General features: G+C 39.3%; 1 protein-coding gene across 3 annotated transcripts in view; it reads right to left on the bottom strand.

Moving 5' to 3' along the window:
• Positions 1 to 404: 404 nt before the first annotated feature.
• sgms1b (sphingomyelin synthase 1b) overlaps positions 405 to 20133 on the bottom strand; it is a 69859-nt gene continuing 50130 nt past the window's right edge. For 2 of the 3 annotated variants that reach the window (XM_015346814.2, XM_015346815.2), the window contains exons 3-7: positions 10178 to 11057; positions 9438 to 9555; positions 6480 to 6633; positions 4687 to 4853; positions 405 to 4398 (exon numbers count right to left, since the gene is read on the bottom strand). In XM_015346814.2, the coding sequence (XP_015202300.1) occupies positions 4225 to 4398; positions 4687 to 4853; positions 6480 to 6633; positions 9438 to 9555; positions 10178 to 10785 (1221 nt within the window). In that variant the 5' untranslated portion in view covers positions 10786 to 11057 and the 3' untranslated portion in view covers positions 405 to 4224. Of the gene's footprint in view, positions 4399 to 4686; positions 4854 to 6479; positions 6634 to 9437; positions 9556 to 10177; positions 11058 to 15362; positions 15579 to 20133 lie in introns of those variants that run through there. The other variant, XM_006630372.3, reaches the window with a different exon arrangement.

Here is a 20133-nt window from a genome sequence, read left to right as displayed (position 1 = left end):
GTGCACTGTGATCACGGGTTCGAATCTGGGTCATGTGAGCGGGATTCTCCGAACAGTGGCGCACAACTGGTTGAGTGCCTGTAGGTCGGCCAGTCTCCCTCCTTTACACAGCGACGCCTGTCGCCTCTTGGGACAGAGACGCAGCCTTTGCTGCAATCTGCACTGAACCGCCCTACAGGCAGCTGTGTCTGTGGCGTATTAAAACAAGTGGCTCTGAAAGGGGCTTGTAGAGCGGAGTCTGCACACACTTCCGCATTCTGCTATGTGATCTGTAATCTATTCAACGAGACGTGGAAAACATACAATTCCAATTTCTGGTACGTATAGCAAACAAATTGGCGACTATAAACAAATTATGTAGCTGGTCCTTCAAACACAACAAAGGAGATAGACAAAATCCAAGCCTGTTTTTAATAATTTAATTTTTAAATGTGAATATTATCGAGAATGAATGTAACAGAAAAACACTTCTTGACTAGAAACAGTCTAGACCCATTAAAGCTTAAGAAGACATTTTAATGTTAGCTGACAATGCATTTCAACATCCTGGATAAATGTGGATCAAGAGAAACAAAGAAAAAATCACTTTTTATTTAAAAGCCTTTTATTTTCCATCCCTTACCATAACTGTTTTACTATACAAATATCACCTTGTGTATACACACAAAAATCTACAGAAAAGGACCTGTTTCACATAAAATACAGAATAACATTTTTCATAATTAAAAAACTAATTTGTTTTGCGTATTGGCAATAATGGATAATATTATCTCCTTATTTATTGCAAGGAGCAACACTTGTAAACTACATGCATCACCTGCACAAATATAAATTCCATAAAGAAATTCAATGTACGCCAGTCTCTGACCTTGTTCCACACAGGTGAAGTTGAAAAGGTCTTGTTTAAAAAAAACGTTTTCTGCTCAAAACAAGGGATATTCTGTAGCTTGAAAAACAGAACGTCTTTTCAAACAGAATTATGTGTTATTTACCTGCACATATATTTGATGGTATGCCAATTGTGCGCATTTGTTATGTATGCCTAAATTATCATCTCAAGACTACACCATCATTTTGAAACTTGAAATAAAATTATATCTGGTCTTCCGGTAATTTGTATGCCTTGTGTTAGATTGACCCTTCCCTGAAGGATTCAGTGCAAATTTTAAGACTTAATTGTAGTTTTCACATCACTATTTTATCTCGCCACAGAAAGCTGTTAAGAAAATATCAAAATTTGTATTTTGCCAATGGGCAGATTACCACACTAGTTAAAAGAACCAACAAAACAGTGGTAGACCGCTTAAAGCTTGCTTTAATACTAAGGAATCATAAGATGTAGAAATTTGTCCAATAAAATATTTGACTGATTACATGAAAAAAACAACAACAACCAGGTTCTGGCTAAAGTAATCCTTGGACTAAATCTAGTAATAAATTAATGTGACCCCCATTACATCTGAAAGATCAAATACTGTTCACAGAGGAAGGAGAAAAAAAAGACTGTGCCAATATTCATTGATGCTTAATTTACCATTGTGAATGCCTGAGTGAAGCACCCAAACATACTGTAATTTACTGGCACTTCTGTGACCATAAACTCCATATTACAGAAAGAACAGCTAAAGGTGGATCGTGAATGTAATCCAATCACATATTATTAACAATATAATAGCTAAGCCTCAGTGGGAAGACTTCCGCTGCAGTAATTTGTTTAGTTTGGTAGGACAGTAAACTGACATTTTGAGGCTGGTACAGTATACATGTCCTTTCTTCAAACCGGGAGCCATAATTTGTTTTGAGAGGGCTTCCAGAAAGTTAAACGCCGATGGAAAAATGAGGTTTTGCATGGTTCTTAAGAAATAAGGACTGCATGCTCTGAAGGCAAAGGGTGTATGATTTGTCTTCTACAGGTGGGCCTGCACTTACTGAACCCTCCTTGTACTGTACATCAGTGTGAGCTAAAGACAGCTAAAGAAGATGCCTCACAGGAAGTTAAGGCTACGAATGCAAGCCTATACATTACAAAAGCTCTTCTATACTGTGTACCACCCACATAATGCTATTTCTCCTTCCTCTGCAACCTGTATCCCACTTCAATAGTAAGACCAGAACTATTCCCATCTATTTATGTAGTTGTCTAACTTCAACACAGGTAGTGAGAGGACGCTTGCTTAGCTGAGATATTTCCACGACTGAATTTAGATAAGGACAGTCAACCAATCCATTTGCTTCATCGGGTTCATAAAAAGTTCTATTTCAGAACTTATGAATGTTTCAGTCATTTATTTATCTTCATCAAAGAATCTAACAAAGAACAGCTGTTTGGGGCCAATGCTGAGAGGTTTAAACACTGTTGTAGAATAGGTGGTCTGAGAACAGTAGTTTCTCCTCCTTGTAGTAAGGTTACCATCCTGTGATGACTGTGTTAGTGCTAATCAGCCAGTGGGCAGAGGCATCGTTCTTCACACAGCAGCACACCTATACAGACCTCTGAAACAGTCACCATACTCTTTTATAGTTGTCTGTACAAACACTTGCGCCTTATGAACAAAATGGTTTGGGATTTTCTTTTATATGTTTAAATCAATGCTCTGTTGATTAAAATACCTGTAGAAAATAAAAGCTAAGTAACCCCAATAATAATTATTAATATTAACAATGTGCAATTACAATTATAAAGGAAAATACAATGGTCTTTAATACTGTAAAAGGGGAAGCTTAACAGCCTTGCTGTCTCATTCAAATGAAACAGGTCATACTATTGGTTAGTATGTACCCCCCAACAAGTGTTTTAATTTAAAAGATACATTATTAATAGCAGCTTTTCATGTTAGGTGGTATATATACTTTCGAGGTACAGACAGAGGGAGATGCAGGGGCTAAAGGAGGAAACACATTCACATTGTCAGGCATACTGGTGTCAACAGTCCTGAAAACCTTCATAGCCTCGCATCCAGAAAAAAACATATTCAAGTCAGTCTTTTAACAGCTGAATTTTACACATAACAGGAAAACACTGGGAGCCCAAAGCCCAAGTGGATGTTTGGCATTTAAAATTGAAAGGAGAATAAGGGCACAAAACAAAATACTCTCAACTTTAAAAAAAAGTCTGGAAAAATATAAAACTCCAGGCATTTCGGCGGTAGTATGTTTTTCTTTGCTGTTACGTTCGGAAGACCAATTTCTTATCATTATAACTTAAGCATTACATTCAGTTTTTGAATAAAACTTCTTGGGGCTTCTGTCCTTCAATCACATAAATCTAGAATCAAAAGCCAAGACACTGCTTTCATCACTGCAGATGCCGTTTGTGTGGTTCAAGCCAAATAAATTATGTACCTCTTCACAATATTTTAAACAAAAACACATTAATGAGACCACCAATAGACTGTACAGTCAAGACAAGAAAGGCACTAGAAAACACTTAATATCACTCTTGGTTTTTCTCCACTTGCTTTCTTTTCAAAATGTAAAAATCTAAAAGTCAATTTATATCTTTAAACGTCATTAATTTGAAAAATAAACCTGTGAAATAGAAAAAATCTTTTGCACCTTTGCCATATTTAGTGAGGATACATAAAAAACAATGATCATTTAAAAAACGGAAAAAAAATCTTTCTGGTTCTAAAACCCCTCCAAGTTCGTTACTACATTTTCCCCTTGCAATTTAATTAATGTTATTTTAGAGGCAAAATTATTTTGTACATCGTAGACCTTACTAGAGAATGGCTTATAGCCCAGACCTTGGGGTTAACAGAAATATTTTTTATAGGAAATAAAAATAAATCCAGACATACAAGAGTAAATCATAAAACAACCTGGTTGAAATGTTCATCAGATTTACAATGGAACAATTTCTCTCTAATGGCAAAATACAAAATCATTAAAAGACCCTTTATTCAAACCACTGAGATGCTTAAATCCCTTTTAAATTCGATGGGGTTTCAAGCAATTAAGCGTCTTGAATACAAGATCCTTAGTGTTTACAGTGCACGTTTTGATCTGTTTGAAAATGAATGAGTTTGGAAAATAAAAATCACAGTGCTGACCAGTGTTACTGGAACAAGTCAAAAGTGAACACTAAACAAGAAAGGAACAGCAAGGAGTTCACTATGGCATCTTCTCGTGATAAGATTGTAGCACTTTAGGCAGTCCATCAGAAACCCTTCTCACCTGTGACTTCACAGTCACCTGGACAGTCTTCGAGTCACGACACTGTTGCTATGTCTCTATCCTAGAGTATTTCACTGCTCCGTTGTACTTTAGTGTTCTCCAGGAGAATGGCCACTGATAGTTCCGAGGTACAATCCCATGCACATTCTGTTCAAAGTACTGGAAAAGTCTGTACCACCAAACCCGAGAAAAAAAGTTACTCTGCGAGGTTTCTTTTAGCACCTGGGGAGAAAAAAAGCACAATAGAAAACTTAAATCTCTTAAATACAGAAAACATGCAATTTATCAGTAAAGAGGTCAAAGAACAATGTCGCAAGCTTTCATACTTTGAACATAATGCTATAATGACAACCTGTATGTGCCCAAAAACTATGGGCTGGTGCACCAGATTTAAACAGTAGGTTGCATTGAATTCACTGAAAGTCATCCTGTGGGGATATTGGTCTGAGACAATCTGAGACATGCACAAGGAGAGGAGAGCTGGAACTCCACAAGGACAAGAGGACTTACTTGCTGGTTGGCCATGGTGTGGTACCACCAAAACAGACGTGTAGTGATGAAGTATGCTACCACCACATCCACAGTGTAGTGATCATGGGCAAGCAGAATGCAGAAGATTCCAACAGCACTGAGAGTCCAACATATCCAGTGGTACCACCAGAACCTTTTTGGAGAATCTGGAAGGAAAGCAACTGTGTAAGCCAATGTCACAAACATCCGATTATACATATTATGTGTAAAATTAAAATAATTTGAAGTTTACTGCAGGTCAGCTTATGTACGCTTAATCTTAAAATGACTGTAGGAATACAGGCAACAGCCACTGGGTCAAATGTCTTCTAGTGTTTAATTCACTGGTAACAGAAATATCAATTCACATGCAACAACTTAAAATTTGTAAAAAAAAAATTCCCCAAAGAAATCCATCAGACTGTAGTAATCTTAACCAAACAAGGCTGTAAAATTATTTAAAAGGTCTATAACTAGCAGAAGTCCCTGTAAAGAGGAGCTTTAGATAAGGGAGTAATGAGCCCCAGTGGATAACACAAGGATGAGCTCCTTGACTCCTTGATAGCTTGAGGATCGCCTGGTTTTCATTCCATCTTTGAACATTACAGCTTAACTGAACTGTTGATTCAATTATGAAGTAAAGTCCTTTTGAAAAGGTAATCTGTTGTGTTGTGAAAAGAAACCTGTGGGAATCTTCCTTGAGGAAAGAAATTGTCCAATTTCTAGTTAATCTATAGACCCACCAGATGTCACTGTTGTCCGGCTAGGTCAGTGAGAATTACAATTTCTGGACTTGGACAACTTTGTCATTTCTTCAATAATTGAAATAATGAAGTGGCTAACACCTTTACAGAGCAATTCAATAACAATGCAAATATTTATATAGAAAACACTCGACACATAAACTGAGAATTTATGTACACCTAACATTTTTCTAGGTCTTGATAAACATACAAAGGCACAGTAAAATAACCCAATAAAGTTATTAGTTTAAATCTTACTAAAGCATCTATATATACAACAATTAAGTGATGACCATTAAACAAATTAACTGTTCTGTCTAAAATAAAATGATTTATTTCACAGAATTAGATTTTTTTTAATCTTTCAAGACCCAACAGTCTGCGTCATTGAACCCAAAAGTGTCTTCTAGTTTTTATTCAAATAAAAAATCTGATCAATCAGTTTTTTAATTAGGAGGCATGAATATGCTTTTCAGACCTCTGCCCATAGCTCATTTAAGGCCACCTGTAAGATTTGTCAGACTGCAATACACTGTACGCATACAGAACTATAACTGTCCAACACCAGGGATGGACAACCCTAGTTAAGACAATGGATTAGAAAAACCTAAAGCAAATCTATAACAGCTTTGTAAAGAATCATACGGCATATGGTACTGTATCCTCACTGGAAAGAACTAAACCCCCCTTGACTGAAACCCGAGACAGATGAAGGGGAGGGCTGTACATCGTCCCACATTTCCAGTTAAAGAGCTGTAAGGCGTGAGGATATGGATTACAAGTAGAGAATTACTGTATCCTCCCACTTCATTATTGTTTTTTCTTTTCTTTTTGCAGGGGGGAAATATGCAATGATAGTTCCTTTGATATAGTTCTTCTTTCTATTTATTAATTAGAAAAGAATGATGAATTCTTATTTCTTAAACCTGGTTATTACTTGTGCCACTCCTGCACAAAAACCCTTACCAAGACCCGCTTGTGAACCACAAGGATTCTGAATCCCTGGCTGAAGGCTGGCACTTCACATTAGCAGAGAAGACCAATACCTACACTCTTTAATAAAGAGATAGGTGAGTGTTAGCATGACTGTGTGTCCGCTGTACAGGTAGTCCCCACACATGGTGTGAGACCCTGTGATGGACAGGCCTCCTCCAGCTATCATCTTCATCACTCTCCGCATCTGTGCTTCCCAGTCTCCAAACAGCTTGAGGAGGGAGGCAAGAAAACACAATGTCAATCAAGGGGGACAAGTCTAAGTTTGATCAATGGACATTAGGACACCCAAACAGAGCACGGAAATATAAAAACATCTCAGCTAACTAAGAAACATTTTAAAAACACCGGTGCTCTTCTAAACTGCCAGCAGGCAGCAAACAGAAGTTTACTTTCATAAGTGATTGTGCCATCCTCTTGCTTTGCATTGACAGGAAACCCAACCCCATGGCCTGACAGCAGGAAAGTGACTCTTCTGCTCATTCTTCAATCACGTGTGGTTTCCAACGGCCTCTGCAATTCTGAGCACTTCCTTCCACATCACATTAGTGATACCTTAAGCTGAACCCCACCCGCCTGACTCAAAGCAGCTGGAGTTTGCGGAAGGGGCTGCTGGGGAAACACACTTTTAGTTTTTGATGTAGAGCACTGCTTAATTCAAAACAGCTGCCCACCACTTGAGCCTCCCATCTTTGAAATGCGCTACATATATTAAGCAATGAGTGTAATGCAGTAGAATGAAAACCTAAAAAAACTATTGCTTATTTTTTTCAGAGTATAAATGTCTTTACATTTTTTCAATATTTTATATATTCTTTTTCAAGGTTTCAGTTGTATTATAAGAAAGCACAGCCACGCCAAAACAGAAAATGTTGGATAGTATCAAGACCTTCAGGATGCCATTCTTAAGAGAAGAAAGCAAGTCAAAACTGATCTTGTGTATTTATAGTACAGCGGCGCAATTATATTGTAATTATAATAACCTGTCATACAGGTATTTGTTTCAATTCGCCAACTTTAAGTAACCACCTCAAGGTCTACAACTCTATAATAAATTCTCACCAAAATGAAAGTGATTGATTCATTTAATCCAATACCACTCCATTTGACTTACAAAACAAATTTATCCCAGGACCTCTACAAAATGTAAATATTTTTAGGCCCAATTTGGCAGAGTTGGAACAATCATAGGTATTAAGTCTCTCCTCATGGTGTCCTTACTCTGAATAGCGGTTAAACCCTCAAACCACCAGTAAGAAACTTAGAACTGTCTGCAAATCAGGCGAGATCAAAATATTATCTTTTTGTAGGTACTAAGGTGCCAACTTTGTGGTATTCTGGCTTGTCCCCTAGAGAGCTTTTTCTATTCTCCTCTAATGTGGAAACTGCCTTATGGCACAGACTTCCTAATTTTGATCTACCAGAATGTTGCTTCTCTGCATTCCGTTAGGTTAACCTTCAGCATTGTATTTTTTATCTAGGCATTCGCTGTTCTGTGGTGTGAGATCCTGTATTCAGCTTGCAGTACAATGTTTCCTGATGCCCAACCCAGCAACGTTGGGATCCGATAAGCAAGATCTCAATGTTTGGAATGCAGTTCCTCTTAAAAACTTCAATGTCAGGAATTCCATTCTGCCAAGTGATACAGCAGATGGATCGTAATCAGCAAAGGAGAAATGCATCTTGTTGCTTTACGTGGCACTGTTTTGTAACTGAGCAACTGTTTTTCTTAGCTGTCAATGATGGTTTGTATTGTGGATGTATGACCAGTCAGTGAGAGAAAATGTGCAGGCAAGAATACGATCTCCTGTGGTGGTTTTCAATCATTTTAACTCTAAAAAAGAGGTTCAAAACATAGGGCTAAGGGTTTAATTAGGTAGTTAAGTCAAGATTAGGGGTTCGGTTGAAGCAGTAAAAATAATCTAGTTCCTGTAGGGTTAATGGGAGAAGAGGTTTGCTCTCTTGTTGGATTAATAAGGCATTGTTTACTACCCTTATGGCTATGAGTAGAAGACAGAAGCACAATGTTTACTACCCTTATGGCTATGAGTAAAAGACCGCTGTCATGCCATTTCAAATTAGGCTTACAGGGGCATCTGGTAAGGAAAAGCAGGATGAGGATCCAGTCAGGATAGGATTGTTTTTATCCCAGGGTTGGTCTGGCCTCAACCCCAGTTTCACAATTCCCCACTGTTTACAGTGACGGCTTTATTCGGGGTATACCATATAAGGGGCACGTACCCTATAACAGGAATTTGTGTGCAGGTCCTCCTTACCACTACCAGATTAAAGGAACCTACCACAAGTGTCCATGTCCCACAACCATAGAGACATGATGTAAAACAGAAGAATGGCGTATGCTCATTTTTGTGAGAAGGCAGACTCCAAGCTCCTTCCAAAGTATATGGGTGAGCATACTCAATTCTGCCCCTGCCTTGGCCAAACACTGAGCCTCCTCGTCACCAAGCAGGGCTAGCAAAGAGGGTACTCCCTTACTAGAAGAATGTCTGGAATGTGCGAGGTGTGTGTCAGACTGTAGGGGTGGTAGGTTTGGTGCTGGTTAAAATCTATGGTGTCAATAACCAGTGTCTTTTTCAAGATAAATTGTAAATGATCACAGTGGTTAGAAAGCATCTAGATTTCTTTTCTTGAGATCGTGCACTATGAGGGATCAGGCATCAGCACTTAGGAACTTAGAAGCTATTCTCTGTGTGAGCCTTGAATCACCCCAAGATGAAGAGACTGCAACCTGGGCTAATGTAAATACTCCTTGAAGACTCTGGGGCCAGACTCTGAAGATGGAAGAAAAGCACTGTTTCCTTCTGGAGGGAAATCCAGGCCTGCAGGTATGCTACCTTTATATATTGGAAATCCCAAATCTCACTGTTAAGACTGATCCTACATGTATTCTTAGATCCTTTGGGACGAGAACTACATATACAATGCTACTATGTATTAATATAATACCCTTTTTAAAAAAAGAAAAGGCACACAATGGTGAAAATGAAGACTCACCTTTGGAGAGCACTTGAAGTGCATACCAGGCACAGGGAGTGTTGTGATATACATTGTAATACACCTGTACAGGTAAAGGGTGCCAACAATAAAGAAGAATCGCCGGCCAATAATGGATCTGAAAGTGAAAACATGCTTGTGTTTCAGACAAGTTTTAAAGATTTCAGATACATATTAATATCTGATAATATATTCAAATGTCATAGTAGATTGAACTGGGTTGTCTGGTGATCACTGGTGTTTCCAGTTTACTTTAAAAGTCTATGTTCAGAAAATTAAAGTTGTATGTAAATAAGTATAGCAGCTTCCATATTTCGGTGGTGTTAAATTTGAATTTGTGGCTTTGTACAACGCCATGAATAAATATATCTATGAGACCATTAAAGCCATAACAATATGCAGTGCAAATTAAGCACTGCAGGCACTGGGCTGAACAAAGTAAAGACACCACTTTCATTATCCTTAGCAAAGGTAATGGGATTCAAGCAGAACATCACTGTTGTGTTACAAAGACCATGACTTACACATAATTACAAAGTTAATACTTGGAAATACATTTAAAAAAATTATCTTCTCCGTTTCAAACTACACTGAAACAACATTAGAAGATACCTTGACGTGACACTCCCTCTCAATACTGAGCAACAACGGATTATGAATTCGAAATCTGACTTCTTACGTGAAACCAGGACAAACACACGTGTCCAAAAACCGGTTGCTGTAATGTTGTTGTTACTTACTTGTACTTTAATAAAATCCACTGCAAGAGCCACAGGCCCACCAGGACCATGCCATTGATCTCACAGATGGAGAACGCCCACTCCACCCTGTCGAAAAGGTCAAAAAACTTGTCGGGCAACGGAGGGTTCTCCTCCTTGGGAGGCACTCGCTCATGGACCACGGAGATCATGACGGTGGTGAGGACAAAACAAGATAGTGCATAGAAAAAGGCCACGCCTGTCTTGACCCACTCCAGAGGGTAGGGCGAATGCTCAGGCTCGGGCATTGGGATCTGGACCATCTCCTTGCGGAAACCATTGGGCACTCCGTTTCTCTTGGCTTTGCTGGTAGCATCTCCGTCGCCACCCATAATCAGATGCCCATTGGCGTGCCCATTCTTGTGCACCTCAATGTGGTGCTCGATTTTCAGAGTCTCAATCCTGTCCAGCAGCTGCCGGCCATTGTCAGAGGTCACCAGAGAAAACGGAGGCTTCCTGAAGTCTTCCTCCGTGAGCTGCAGCAGGGCCTGGCCATTGAGATGTCGAAAGTGCTCGGAGTACTCTTGCATGCCTTCCTCTGTCAGCCAGTGGGACACCTCTGCTGCAGACCAGCTAACCAGTTTCTTCATTTCAGTCTCCAAACAGGGATGAGGAAGGGGGAAAATAAGCTGATGGGTGTGTATGAGCAATTTCCTTGATCTACGGAACACAGTGTCCACCCCAGGCCATTCTCACTCTGTATCAAGGGCATTGGGTTCACGAAGCTGGAGGATCCAGTCTGTCACATCCAACTGGGAAAAGGGACCACAACTTTGAAGTGGCAAGGAAAAATCCACATAAGCCAAGTGATGCGGTTCCTTCACCGCAGCTTATTCCATTATACCGCAGTAATACTTCCTACCTGTAAAACCAAAATGAAAAAAAGGGTGTAAGTTTCCTTTTTCCAAAATATAACATTCCCTTTGTGTACACATCTCCAGTTACTGAAACAGTATATTTCCTCATAAACCTAGATAAATTCATATTGAATGGATTAAAACTGTGTTGGTCACGTTATTTGCGCAATGGGAAGACTATGCTCAGGGTTCATTGTCCAGAAAATTAAAAAGGGAAACAATAACCAAAAAGAAAATTAGTCAGTATAAAAATGAGCCCTGAACATTATAGGCATTCCCAAACTAATACAAACTTAACCTGCTGGAGAGCCATATCAGCATGTGGAACTACACATTGTTCGACCTGCAAGCAATCTCCTCAATGGATGAGAGCCTACTGTGCCAGACTCAGAAATCATTCTTTTTCCTCAATACCTCTGCTCCATGTCCAGGTCAGAGATAACAGAACTGCAAATATTGCACCCTATAAAGCCAGATTTCAGTCAATGTGTCCAAACTCTGAAGCTAACAATCTAAGAACAGTGACACTTCCTTACCAACGCCTGATACCACACATCGTAGCTTCATTGCATAACCCATGAATTAGCAAATATATTTCCATTACAGAGGGAATATATTCAATCTTTAGTTGCAGCATGTTTTTTTATCAGAAAACGTTCCCCATGTATTTACTTCTTTTAGTTTTTGTTGCAGTAAAAATACTGTGTTGCTAGAACAAAAAGATACATTTGTGCTTATTTTTAGTCAGACGGACAGAACATCCTGTTTAACACTATAAACAATGTGTCTTGGAAACTAAACAGTGCCAGGAAAGGGTCAAGAGGCAGGAACCTTCTCTTTCTAAGGATAACGTTTTTATATCAAAGAACAAGCATATGTCGCAAACATTCAATATCTAAAACAGGAAGAGGAGAGGAAAAGGAACCTGTAGGCCTGATGGTGAAAAAAGGGTATATAAGCATGTGATTCTATTTACAGATGAAACAAAATAGGATTAAAAAAACATTAAAAGTATTTCATAAGACATGTAAGGTTTATCGATATGCCATACTACCACAAGCAAGACGAAATTATTCTATATTCTTCATGAAAAATATATTTTTTCATTATGACTGAATTGCACGTATGCTTATTTTTACATGCAGAAGCTTTACTTCAGTTTATGAGACGAACCTGAATTTGAGTAAATTGACCCAAGCCTGCACAGGCAGCATGGTGGCATGGCGTTGAGCGCTGCCAGCTCAAAGATCATGGCTTCTGGAATGAATCACATTGTATGGAGTTTGTGTTGCTCTGGTTCCAGTTAACGAGGAGGGTACGCTCTCTAAATTGAGTGCCTGAGTGCACCCTGATGTGGGCTCCATCCAGAGAATATTCCCACACTGTCTTCAGGATAGGGCTCAGTTTGCCATAACCCTTACCAGGAATAAGAGGCTTTTTGATAAAGATGACTTTACTTACTTTAAAGTTCATCTTAAGAAGTCCTTTACAAAAAAAAGTACATCCCAAACAAGCAAAAGAGCTTCTTTAAAACTGGCTCTACTGAAGAACATGGGAACGAAGTTCCAGGAAAAAGAGCAAATGACACCACGTATTTACTATAAAACAGGAAACTAATTAAGGGGTAAAATAAGGGGTAAACGTTTACATTCCAATATCTTATCCTATATTGGGATTTCTACAAGTCAGATGTTGGTAGGCAATTCGTGAAGGTACAGTACCATATACCAATGGGATCAATCATCTCAAACATTCCCAGTAAAAAAACAAATTAATTAATTTAGGTCAGAGAGCACTGCAGGAACTCTTAGCAAAAGGAGATTGTTATCTCTAAAGAAAATAAAAGTTTGAATCTCCCACTGATCGCAGGATCTCATTCAACTGTTTCTTGAGAGAAGTAGTCAAATACCCTGGCTTCTTTTGGGTCCCATTAACAGTCTCTGTTCTAAAAAGCTCCATTCCTTCAACCTGTCTGTGTGGGACATTCCTTTGAGCCCCAAAATATATCTGGGTGCTCTTGTATCAAGTATAGGAGTGACCAGGCATAGGCAATGCTGTATTCATCTCTAGTGCCTCTATACATCATAAATCTGTCAAACGTTTTGACTCAACCTACTGTATAGTGCAAGCTGAGAAAAGTCCTTTACAGCTTCGCATAAACATTCTTTCAAAAACAGCATTCCAATTCTACAACTAACTACACAGTTCGAGAAAAAGTAATGATAAACCAATTCGTTTGCATTTAACCTTGCTATCCAGTTAACCGTTCGCAGTTATTCCAAAAATAATTTCGGGAAAAGGTTACTATAAACAAAAGTCACCTTTTACTTCAGGCACTTAAACGTTTTATCTTTGTGAGAAAAGCACGATATACAGTACATGCGTAACTTCTTGCAAAACTAAGAAGCAAAACAGTAATGGCGGTCGGACTATAAACAACTGCATGCCCTACTTAAATTATACACAGTGTATGTCGGCCAATAGCATAAGAATCCCACCCACCGAAAGAGGGAATATTTACAGTTCTGGAATGAAATAAGATAAACAACATTCCACTGTGAGGGGAAAACATCTCACACACTACTCACAGGTCCCTGCACGTCATTCAATCCCTACTCTTACCACTCTCGCGTCGACCACGCTGAAGTTATCAGTAATACGAATTCAAGACCTCAAACAGAACACACCTGATCAGAATTACAGGGGTACACGCCCCAGAGTGAACACGATTACAGTCTAAATCATTCCTGAACCTGTTTTAATTTAATAACACCTATATGGCTAAAGGGACGGCATAAATCTGAACCCCGAAACGTACTGTAACACCACTTGGATGCATTTTTTTTTGTTTCCTTCTTGAAGTTGTTCGTGAAAATGGTCACGTGTTCATAATGACTAGTTCAAGAACGACACAGTTTTTAAGTTTTCCTATTTGGTCACGGTTATTATTTAATACCTAAAAATGCATAGTGCCGTCGCTGTTTCTGCTGTGTACACGAATTTTATTTTCCGTGAATTACTCCCAGAGAGACTCCTCTGTACGGAATGGGAACGACGATTCATAGGCAAGGATGGTCTCTGCATGCCACACACCGCGCATTCTTCGCAGTCCAGGAGCCACTCGTGATTTACAGTAAACTCTTCCATCTGGAAAGCCGTGGACGTGGAGAACATTATGGATCTGCGCGAGTGTACATCAAACCCCCAAAGGCAGAAAACCACCAAATCCAAGTATTAACTCGTCTTGGAACAGACCTTACCAATCTGCTGCAAGACAAGAGAATGGGACGAAAGAGAAACCACAGAAGAAAGAAACGAAGTTTCTCTCTAACCAAGAGCACGTGTGTGTGTGTGTGTGTTTCCGGAGGGATATCTTTTAAAAAGGTAAACACTATCCATTCGTGAAACTCTTTTACACTTGCCTCAACCGTCTCAACTGTGCGATTTTTATGTAGGCCTCATATCTTCTAGCTCATCTAAAAAAATGACTAGTTTCAAACAGGACATCCAGGGAAAAAGACGGCCGATTTTTAAAATGGAAGCGTGATTCTTTAAATAGAATGACTGAAGTGTAAAATGACAAGAGGTGAATGACATTCGAGAGTGTCAAAAATACCAAGCACCACTTCTTTTTTACTTCGGTGCGGCGACGCACCTCTGTCAAGAGTCATCCTATAAAGAAGCGCCCGTTTAGGACTGGGTAACACATTTCCGGCGAAAAGTCCTTAAAAACCCTGTGTTTGTTCGGGCTTCACAGGCGGACAGTCTTTGAACTCTCCGAGTTCGTAATGCAAATACAAAGTAGGCAAATAAAATGGCAGGTCAGACTACTAGCAAAGTTTTAAGTGAAAACCATCGCAAAATAAAACGGCAACAATTTTCAACACCGCTTAGCTGAAGTTCAAGCTTTAACATTCTCGCTCAAAGAACCGCAAGTGGTGAAATTACTGAAAATTGGGATCAAGTCCTCAGTTTATCCCATACACGCCGAGTCGAAACGCCCTAAAAGTCTTCATTTAAAAGCTTTTAAAGTAACGAATAACGGCGGGATCGACGTTTCCAAATCCGAAAAGCAGTTCAGCGACAACAAGGAAAAAAATAATTATATCAACAGAAAACAATTTCGTTTTCAAACGGAAACCTACACATGTATTTTTTAAAGAAATTGGCTTCGATGCAGTCAACACGAGCCGTTCTTCTTTTACTTTAATATCTTAATTGTCACACCAACTATAGAAATAAAAAAATCTGACAAAAATCCACAAGGACACTGCCTGTAGCCCGAATTTGAACGCACGTCACCTCCTTACCGTTCCCGAATTTCTTCCATCAAACTAGTTTTCCGTCTTACGCGTCCATTACAGTAGTAATTTTTTTTACTCCCAGTGTACTTCGGTCCCTTTCCTCCAGCTGCACTGTGGAACCCTCAACTCTTCGGTAATGGCAGCGGTAACTTCAGGAAACCTGGATTACAGACACTGCAGGGCAGGTTTCATAGCAGGGGTATGCTTTAATTACTGTTGTACCTACGTCAACAGTCATGACTGCAACAGGGGCGTGTCAGTCCTTGAAACTGTGCAGTTGAAGAGGGTGTGTTAAATTATTACTTAAAATGAACTGGGTTTCCTCCACATGTCAGTGAGTAATCTCTTCGGCGTTACTAAAAAACAAAGCTCTCAAAGAGCGTTGCGACTTTAAACCTAATAAGCGGCCTCGTCCAGGAAATGACTTGTTGCGTTTACAGAATTTCTCAATAACTTCTCCCCAACACCATCTCTCAGTAGTAGACAGGCTCTTTCAAGAGAACACAGATTTTTTTTTTTACCTCGATAAAGGAAAAAGTGCAATGTAATAGACGTGCATAAGCCTTACCAAAAATAACACTTGGTTTTGTTTTGGGTTACAAATTAATCAACAGTAGAAAAGTGCAAACCGAGTTCCAAGTAACAAGTAACAAGTTATCCAACCACGTCTTTAAAGCTGATACTTTTTTTTTAAGAAACGACGTACTCAGTTTTTCATTAATTTAACTTATCCACGTTTTCCTTTATTGACCTTTTATAAAACGAAACGAAACTTAAAATTCTCATTGGGATAGCAGTTGAATACTTTCATACCCTACCCTTCTTGGATGTGTCAAGATGGCAGTATATTAGGCTTGAAACCATCTACTTTCGTTCTAATGCCACTATTGCAAAAGTAAATGGTTTTAAAAATGTCTGCTCAATTACAGAGGCCACAACAGCACGTTAAATATGTGGTTAAATATTTGTATGGTTTATAGACGCTGCATATTCAATCTATTGACAGAAGAGGGATTCAGCTCCACATTCAACTCATAACACCCTGTGGCCCAGTATGTCATTTAATTAGCAATTGCCCTTTATGCCAAATGGTGTCTCCTTTCTGTTGTAAGAAAGTTGCCATCTCTGCTTTCCGGAAGAGGGATTATTTCCACTAAAATATAGTATGTTCTGATTAATACTGGATAAAATTCCCTTTTCTACAGTAAAACCATTAATGTGGAGGCCTGCTGTTTAAAGTATCATCTGCAAAGTCCAATTCACCCTCAAGGCCACTTACATAAAATTAGCCTTGAAGTGTAATGGAAGAGGTTAGATAAATTACTGGCATGATCAAAAAAAGGCATGTTATTAAGTCAATAAAGAGCCAGCTGCAGGTTTAAATTTATCAGACAACTTGCACTTGCACTTGCACAAAAAGCCTTTTACTGTTAAAGTATGTGACAAAATCGGAGAAGACAGGGGTGTGTTTGACAGGGGAAACCACAACTGACCCCATCGATTCTGACCCCATTGATGTCATTGATCCATCCACATCAAGTGCAGGTTTATGCTCAGAACTTAGAAACCTGGGTAAAAGGACCCGGTGCAACAAAACGACGGAATATGGTGAAAGGCACATAAATTATGGATTCACATGTATCATACTCAGTGACTAACTACGTCCACAATGTGTTTTTTGTTCCGAGGTTCTTGCAAATGACAGCTTGAAATATGAAATAAATGAGGCACTTAAAACACAAAGCACCCCTCATACAAAGATAAGACAGTTAACTTTTTCCATAGTAAAGAATCAAAGTTGGCTGGCCAAAAACTAACAATGACAAAACAATGAGAAAGAGCCAGCAGCCATATCACTCTGCAACTCACAACTGGAAACCCACTGAAGCTAAGCAGATCTGAGCCTGGTCAGTACCTGGATGAGAGACCTCCTGGGAAAAACTAAGGTTGCTGCTGGAAGAGATGTTAGTGGGGCCAGCAGGGGGTGCTCACCCTGTGGTCCATGTGGGTCCTAATGCCCCAGTATAGTGACGGGGACACTATACTGTAAACAGGTGCCGTCCTTCGGATGAGACGTAAAACCGAGGTCCTGACTCTCTGTGGTTATTAAAAATCCCAGGGTGTTTCTCGAAAAGAGTAGGGGTGTAACTCCAAGTTTCCCATTGGCCCTTACCAATCATGGCCTCCTAATAATCCCCATCTACGAATGGGCTTCATTACTCTGCTCTCCTCCCCACGGATAGCTGATGTGTAGTGAGCGTTCTGGCTAGGTGGATGCTGCACATTACAGCATCCTGCACATTGCAGCATCCACCTAGAGTGGATGGTGGTGGAGGGGAGTCCCCATTACCTGTAAAGCGCTTTGAGTGGTGTGGCCAGAAAATAATTGTAAGCAATTATTATTATAAAACAGACCACAGTGACACTGACTGCCTCATTTGAAGTGGCGTATTTGATTGCCAAAGCTAAAAAGTCTCATATGATTGGCGAGACTCTTATTCACCCAGCAGCATTGGCTATTTGTCGAACTATACACATAGAGAAGTTAGCCAGCGATATTGAGCAAATTCTCTCAATCAGCCTCCGTATCAGTGAGATGGCAAACAACATTTTCAACTAATAGAGAGAATTAAGGGTGGTGAGAAGTTTTCATTACAATTGGATGAGACGACAGACATCTCAAATGCTGTGCAGCTACTTGTATTCGTTCGCTACTGCTATGAGGGACAAATGCTTGAAGATTCGTTATTTTGCTGTGCACTTGAAGGAACGTGCACAGGGAGGGATATTTTTGATATACTCAATAGCAAATTTGATGCAGAGGGTCTGTGCTCTGCACAGACAGAGCAGGTGCTATAGTAGGGAAAAATAAAGTACTTAAAGCAATGGTTCATGATATAACCCCACATGTTCAATTCACCCATTACACAAAAACACTCCCTTCAGAGTAGAACAGTGTGCTGCTGTCAGCGGCACAAATTGTAAATCTCATAAAGACCCGTCCAGTAAAGTCAAGACTGTTTGCCCTGTTGTGCAAAAAAATGAGGTCAGAACACGAATCATTATTCCTGCACACGGAGGTGAGATGGCTCTCAAGAGGAAAGGTGCTTCAGCAGATATTTTCATTGCAAGATAAACTACGCATCTTGCATACAGTACCTATCGGATATTTTTGATAGACTTAATACTGTTAACTGTCACTTCAGGACCCCCATTCAAATGGACTGTCAGTGACTGACACAGGTTTAGGGGAAAATGTGGACATGCTCCCCACCATGGAGGAATTTATAACGGAAAATGATCTTCGCTTGGACGCTATGAAAGAGGAAATCGGTCATCATCTGCAAGCCCTTTCTGCACACTTCAGGAAATATGTTCCTGAGCAACAGAGTCGGGACCAGCTCGACTGGGTTCGTAACCCCTTCATTACCAATGCAGGGTGTCAGCTGTCGTCAGACCAACAGGACACTATTCTGGAACTTGACCGCACCCTGAAAGCAGCCTTCAGTTCAACCCCACTTGCGCAGCTTTGGCTGTTAGCCGTGGCAGAGTACCCCGAACTGTCAAGACTCGCTATTACTGTATGTACTTTAGCCTCGACTTGGCTCTGCGAAACAACGTTTTCTGTCCTTACTTATATTAAAAACCAAAGCCGCTCACATTTAATGACAGAGGAGGATGATTTAAGACTCGCAGTGTCTGGAATTGAACCAAGAATCTGTTGTGCTCTCAGAAACAGGCTCAACTGATCACACTGAAGAAGGTCAGTTGTAAACTATGTCTCCTCCCTTGAAAGTAAATTAACGAAAGGCACTGAAATGCATGTATGCATACACAATGTCAGTTATATTGTGTGAGTGGGTGTGATGAGGGTGTTCGCATTGTTTTCTCAATGGGTTTTGGGTTCAGGGGAGCAAGTAAAAAAAAAGGTTGAAAACCCCTGACATAGGCTACAACAGCACGTTAAATATGTGGTTAAATATTTGTATGGTTTATTGATCCTGCATATTCTATCTATTGACAGAAATATCAAATAAGCCACTGGAAATATCAACAAGCAACCATCATTTCAGAGACAAAACGCACATGGGATATGACGCTGTGATCCATAGCAAAGAACTCAATGAATCCAATGACACAACCATTAACAAAACATCTACATTTTCAATGAAGAAGACAGACAAAAGAGAATGGATCTATACAAATAACAGGATGGACTGTAATAAATTGCTTTTCTGTTTCTCTTCTGTTTGCTCAAATGCTGAACTGGACAGTTATGTTCTAATGGCATAATTGGTGCTTTGTTGAAGAATTAATGTGTGTAGCTTCTAAATTTGGCTAGCACGTGATTTATCTATATATAGTTTAAGATTGTCCTCCATAGAGGAAAATAACCAAATAAAATGAAATGATTTGGGAATGCTGACCATTGAGTAAAGGTTTTATACTATTATAACATATATAAGCACAATCAAGACGTAACTTGTCTTTGTATGATAACAAATTCAGTGTGCTTCTGTGGCTCATAACATGCTATTTTCAAAGTACTTTACAAAAATCTAATTTTAAAACAATACAAATAGGAGATTTATTTAAAAAATGTTCTTGCCTGGATTAATTTTTTTATTTTGTGACATTTCTTCATTACTCATTCATGAAACCATTCATAAAATGGCTTTGCATTATGCTCAACATCTTTTCCATTTTTCTTACATCTTTCTTGCTTACTATAGATACAAAATGCCAGTTTTCAAAGCGTTTGTTGTAATACTGTAAT

Source organism: Lepisosteus oculatus, chromosome 4 (genome assembly GCF_040954835.1).
Source record: "Lepisosteus oculatus isolate fLepOcu1 chromosome 4, fLepOcu1.hap2, whole genome shotgun sequence".
Lineage (NCBI taxonomy): Eukaryota > Metazoa > Chordata > Actinopteri > Semionotiformes > Lepisosteidae > Lepisosteus > Lepisosteus oculatus.
This window is presented reverse-complemented; position numbering and strand designations above follow the sequence as displayed.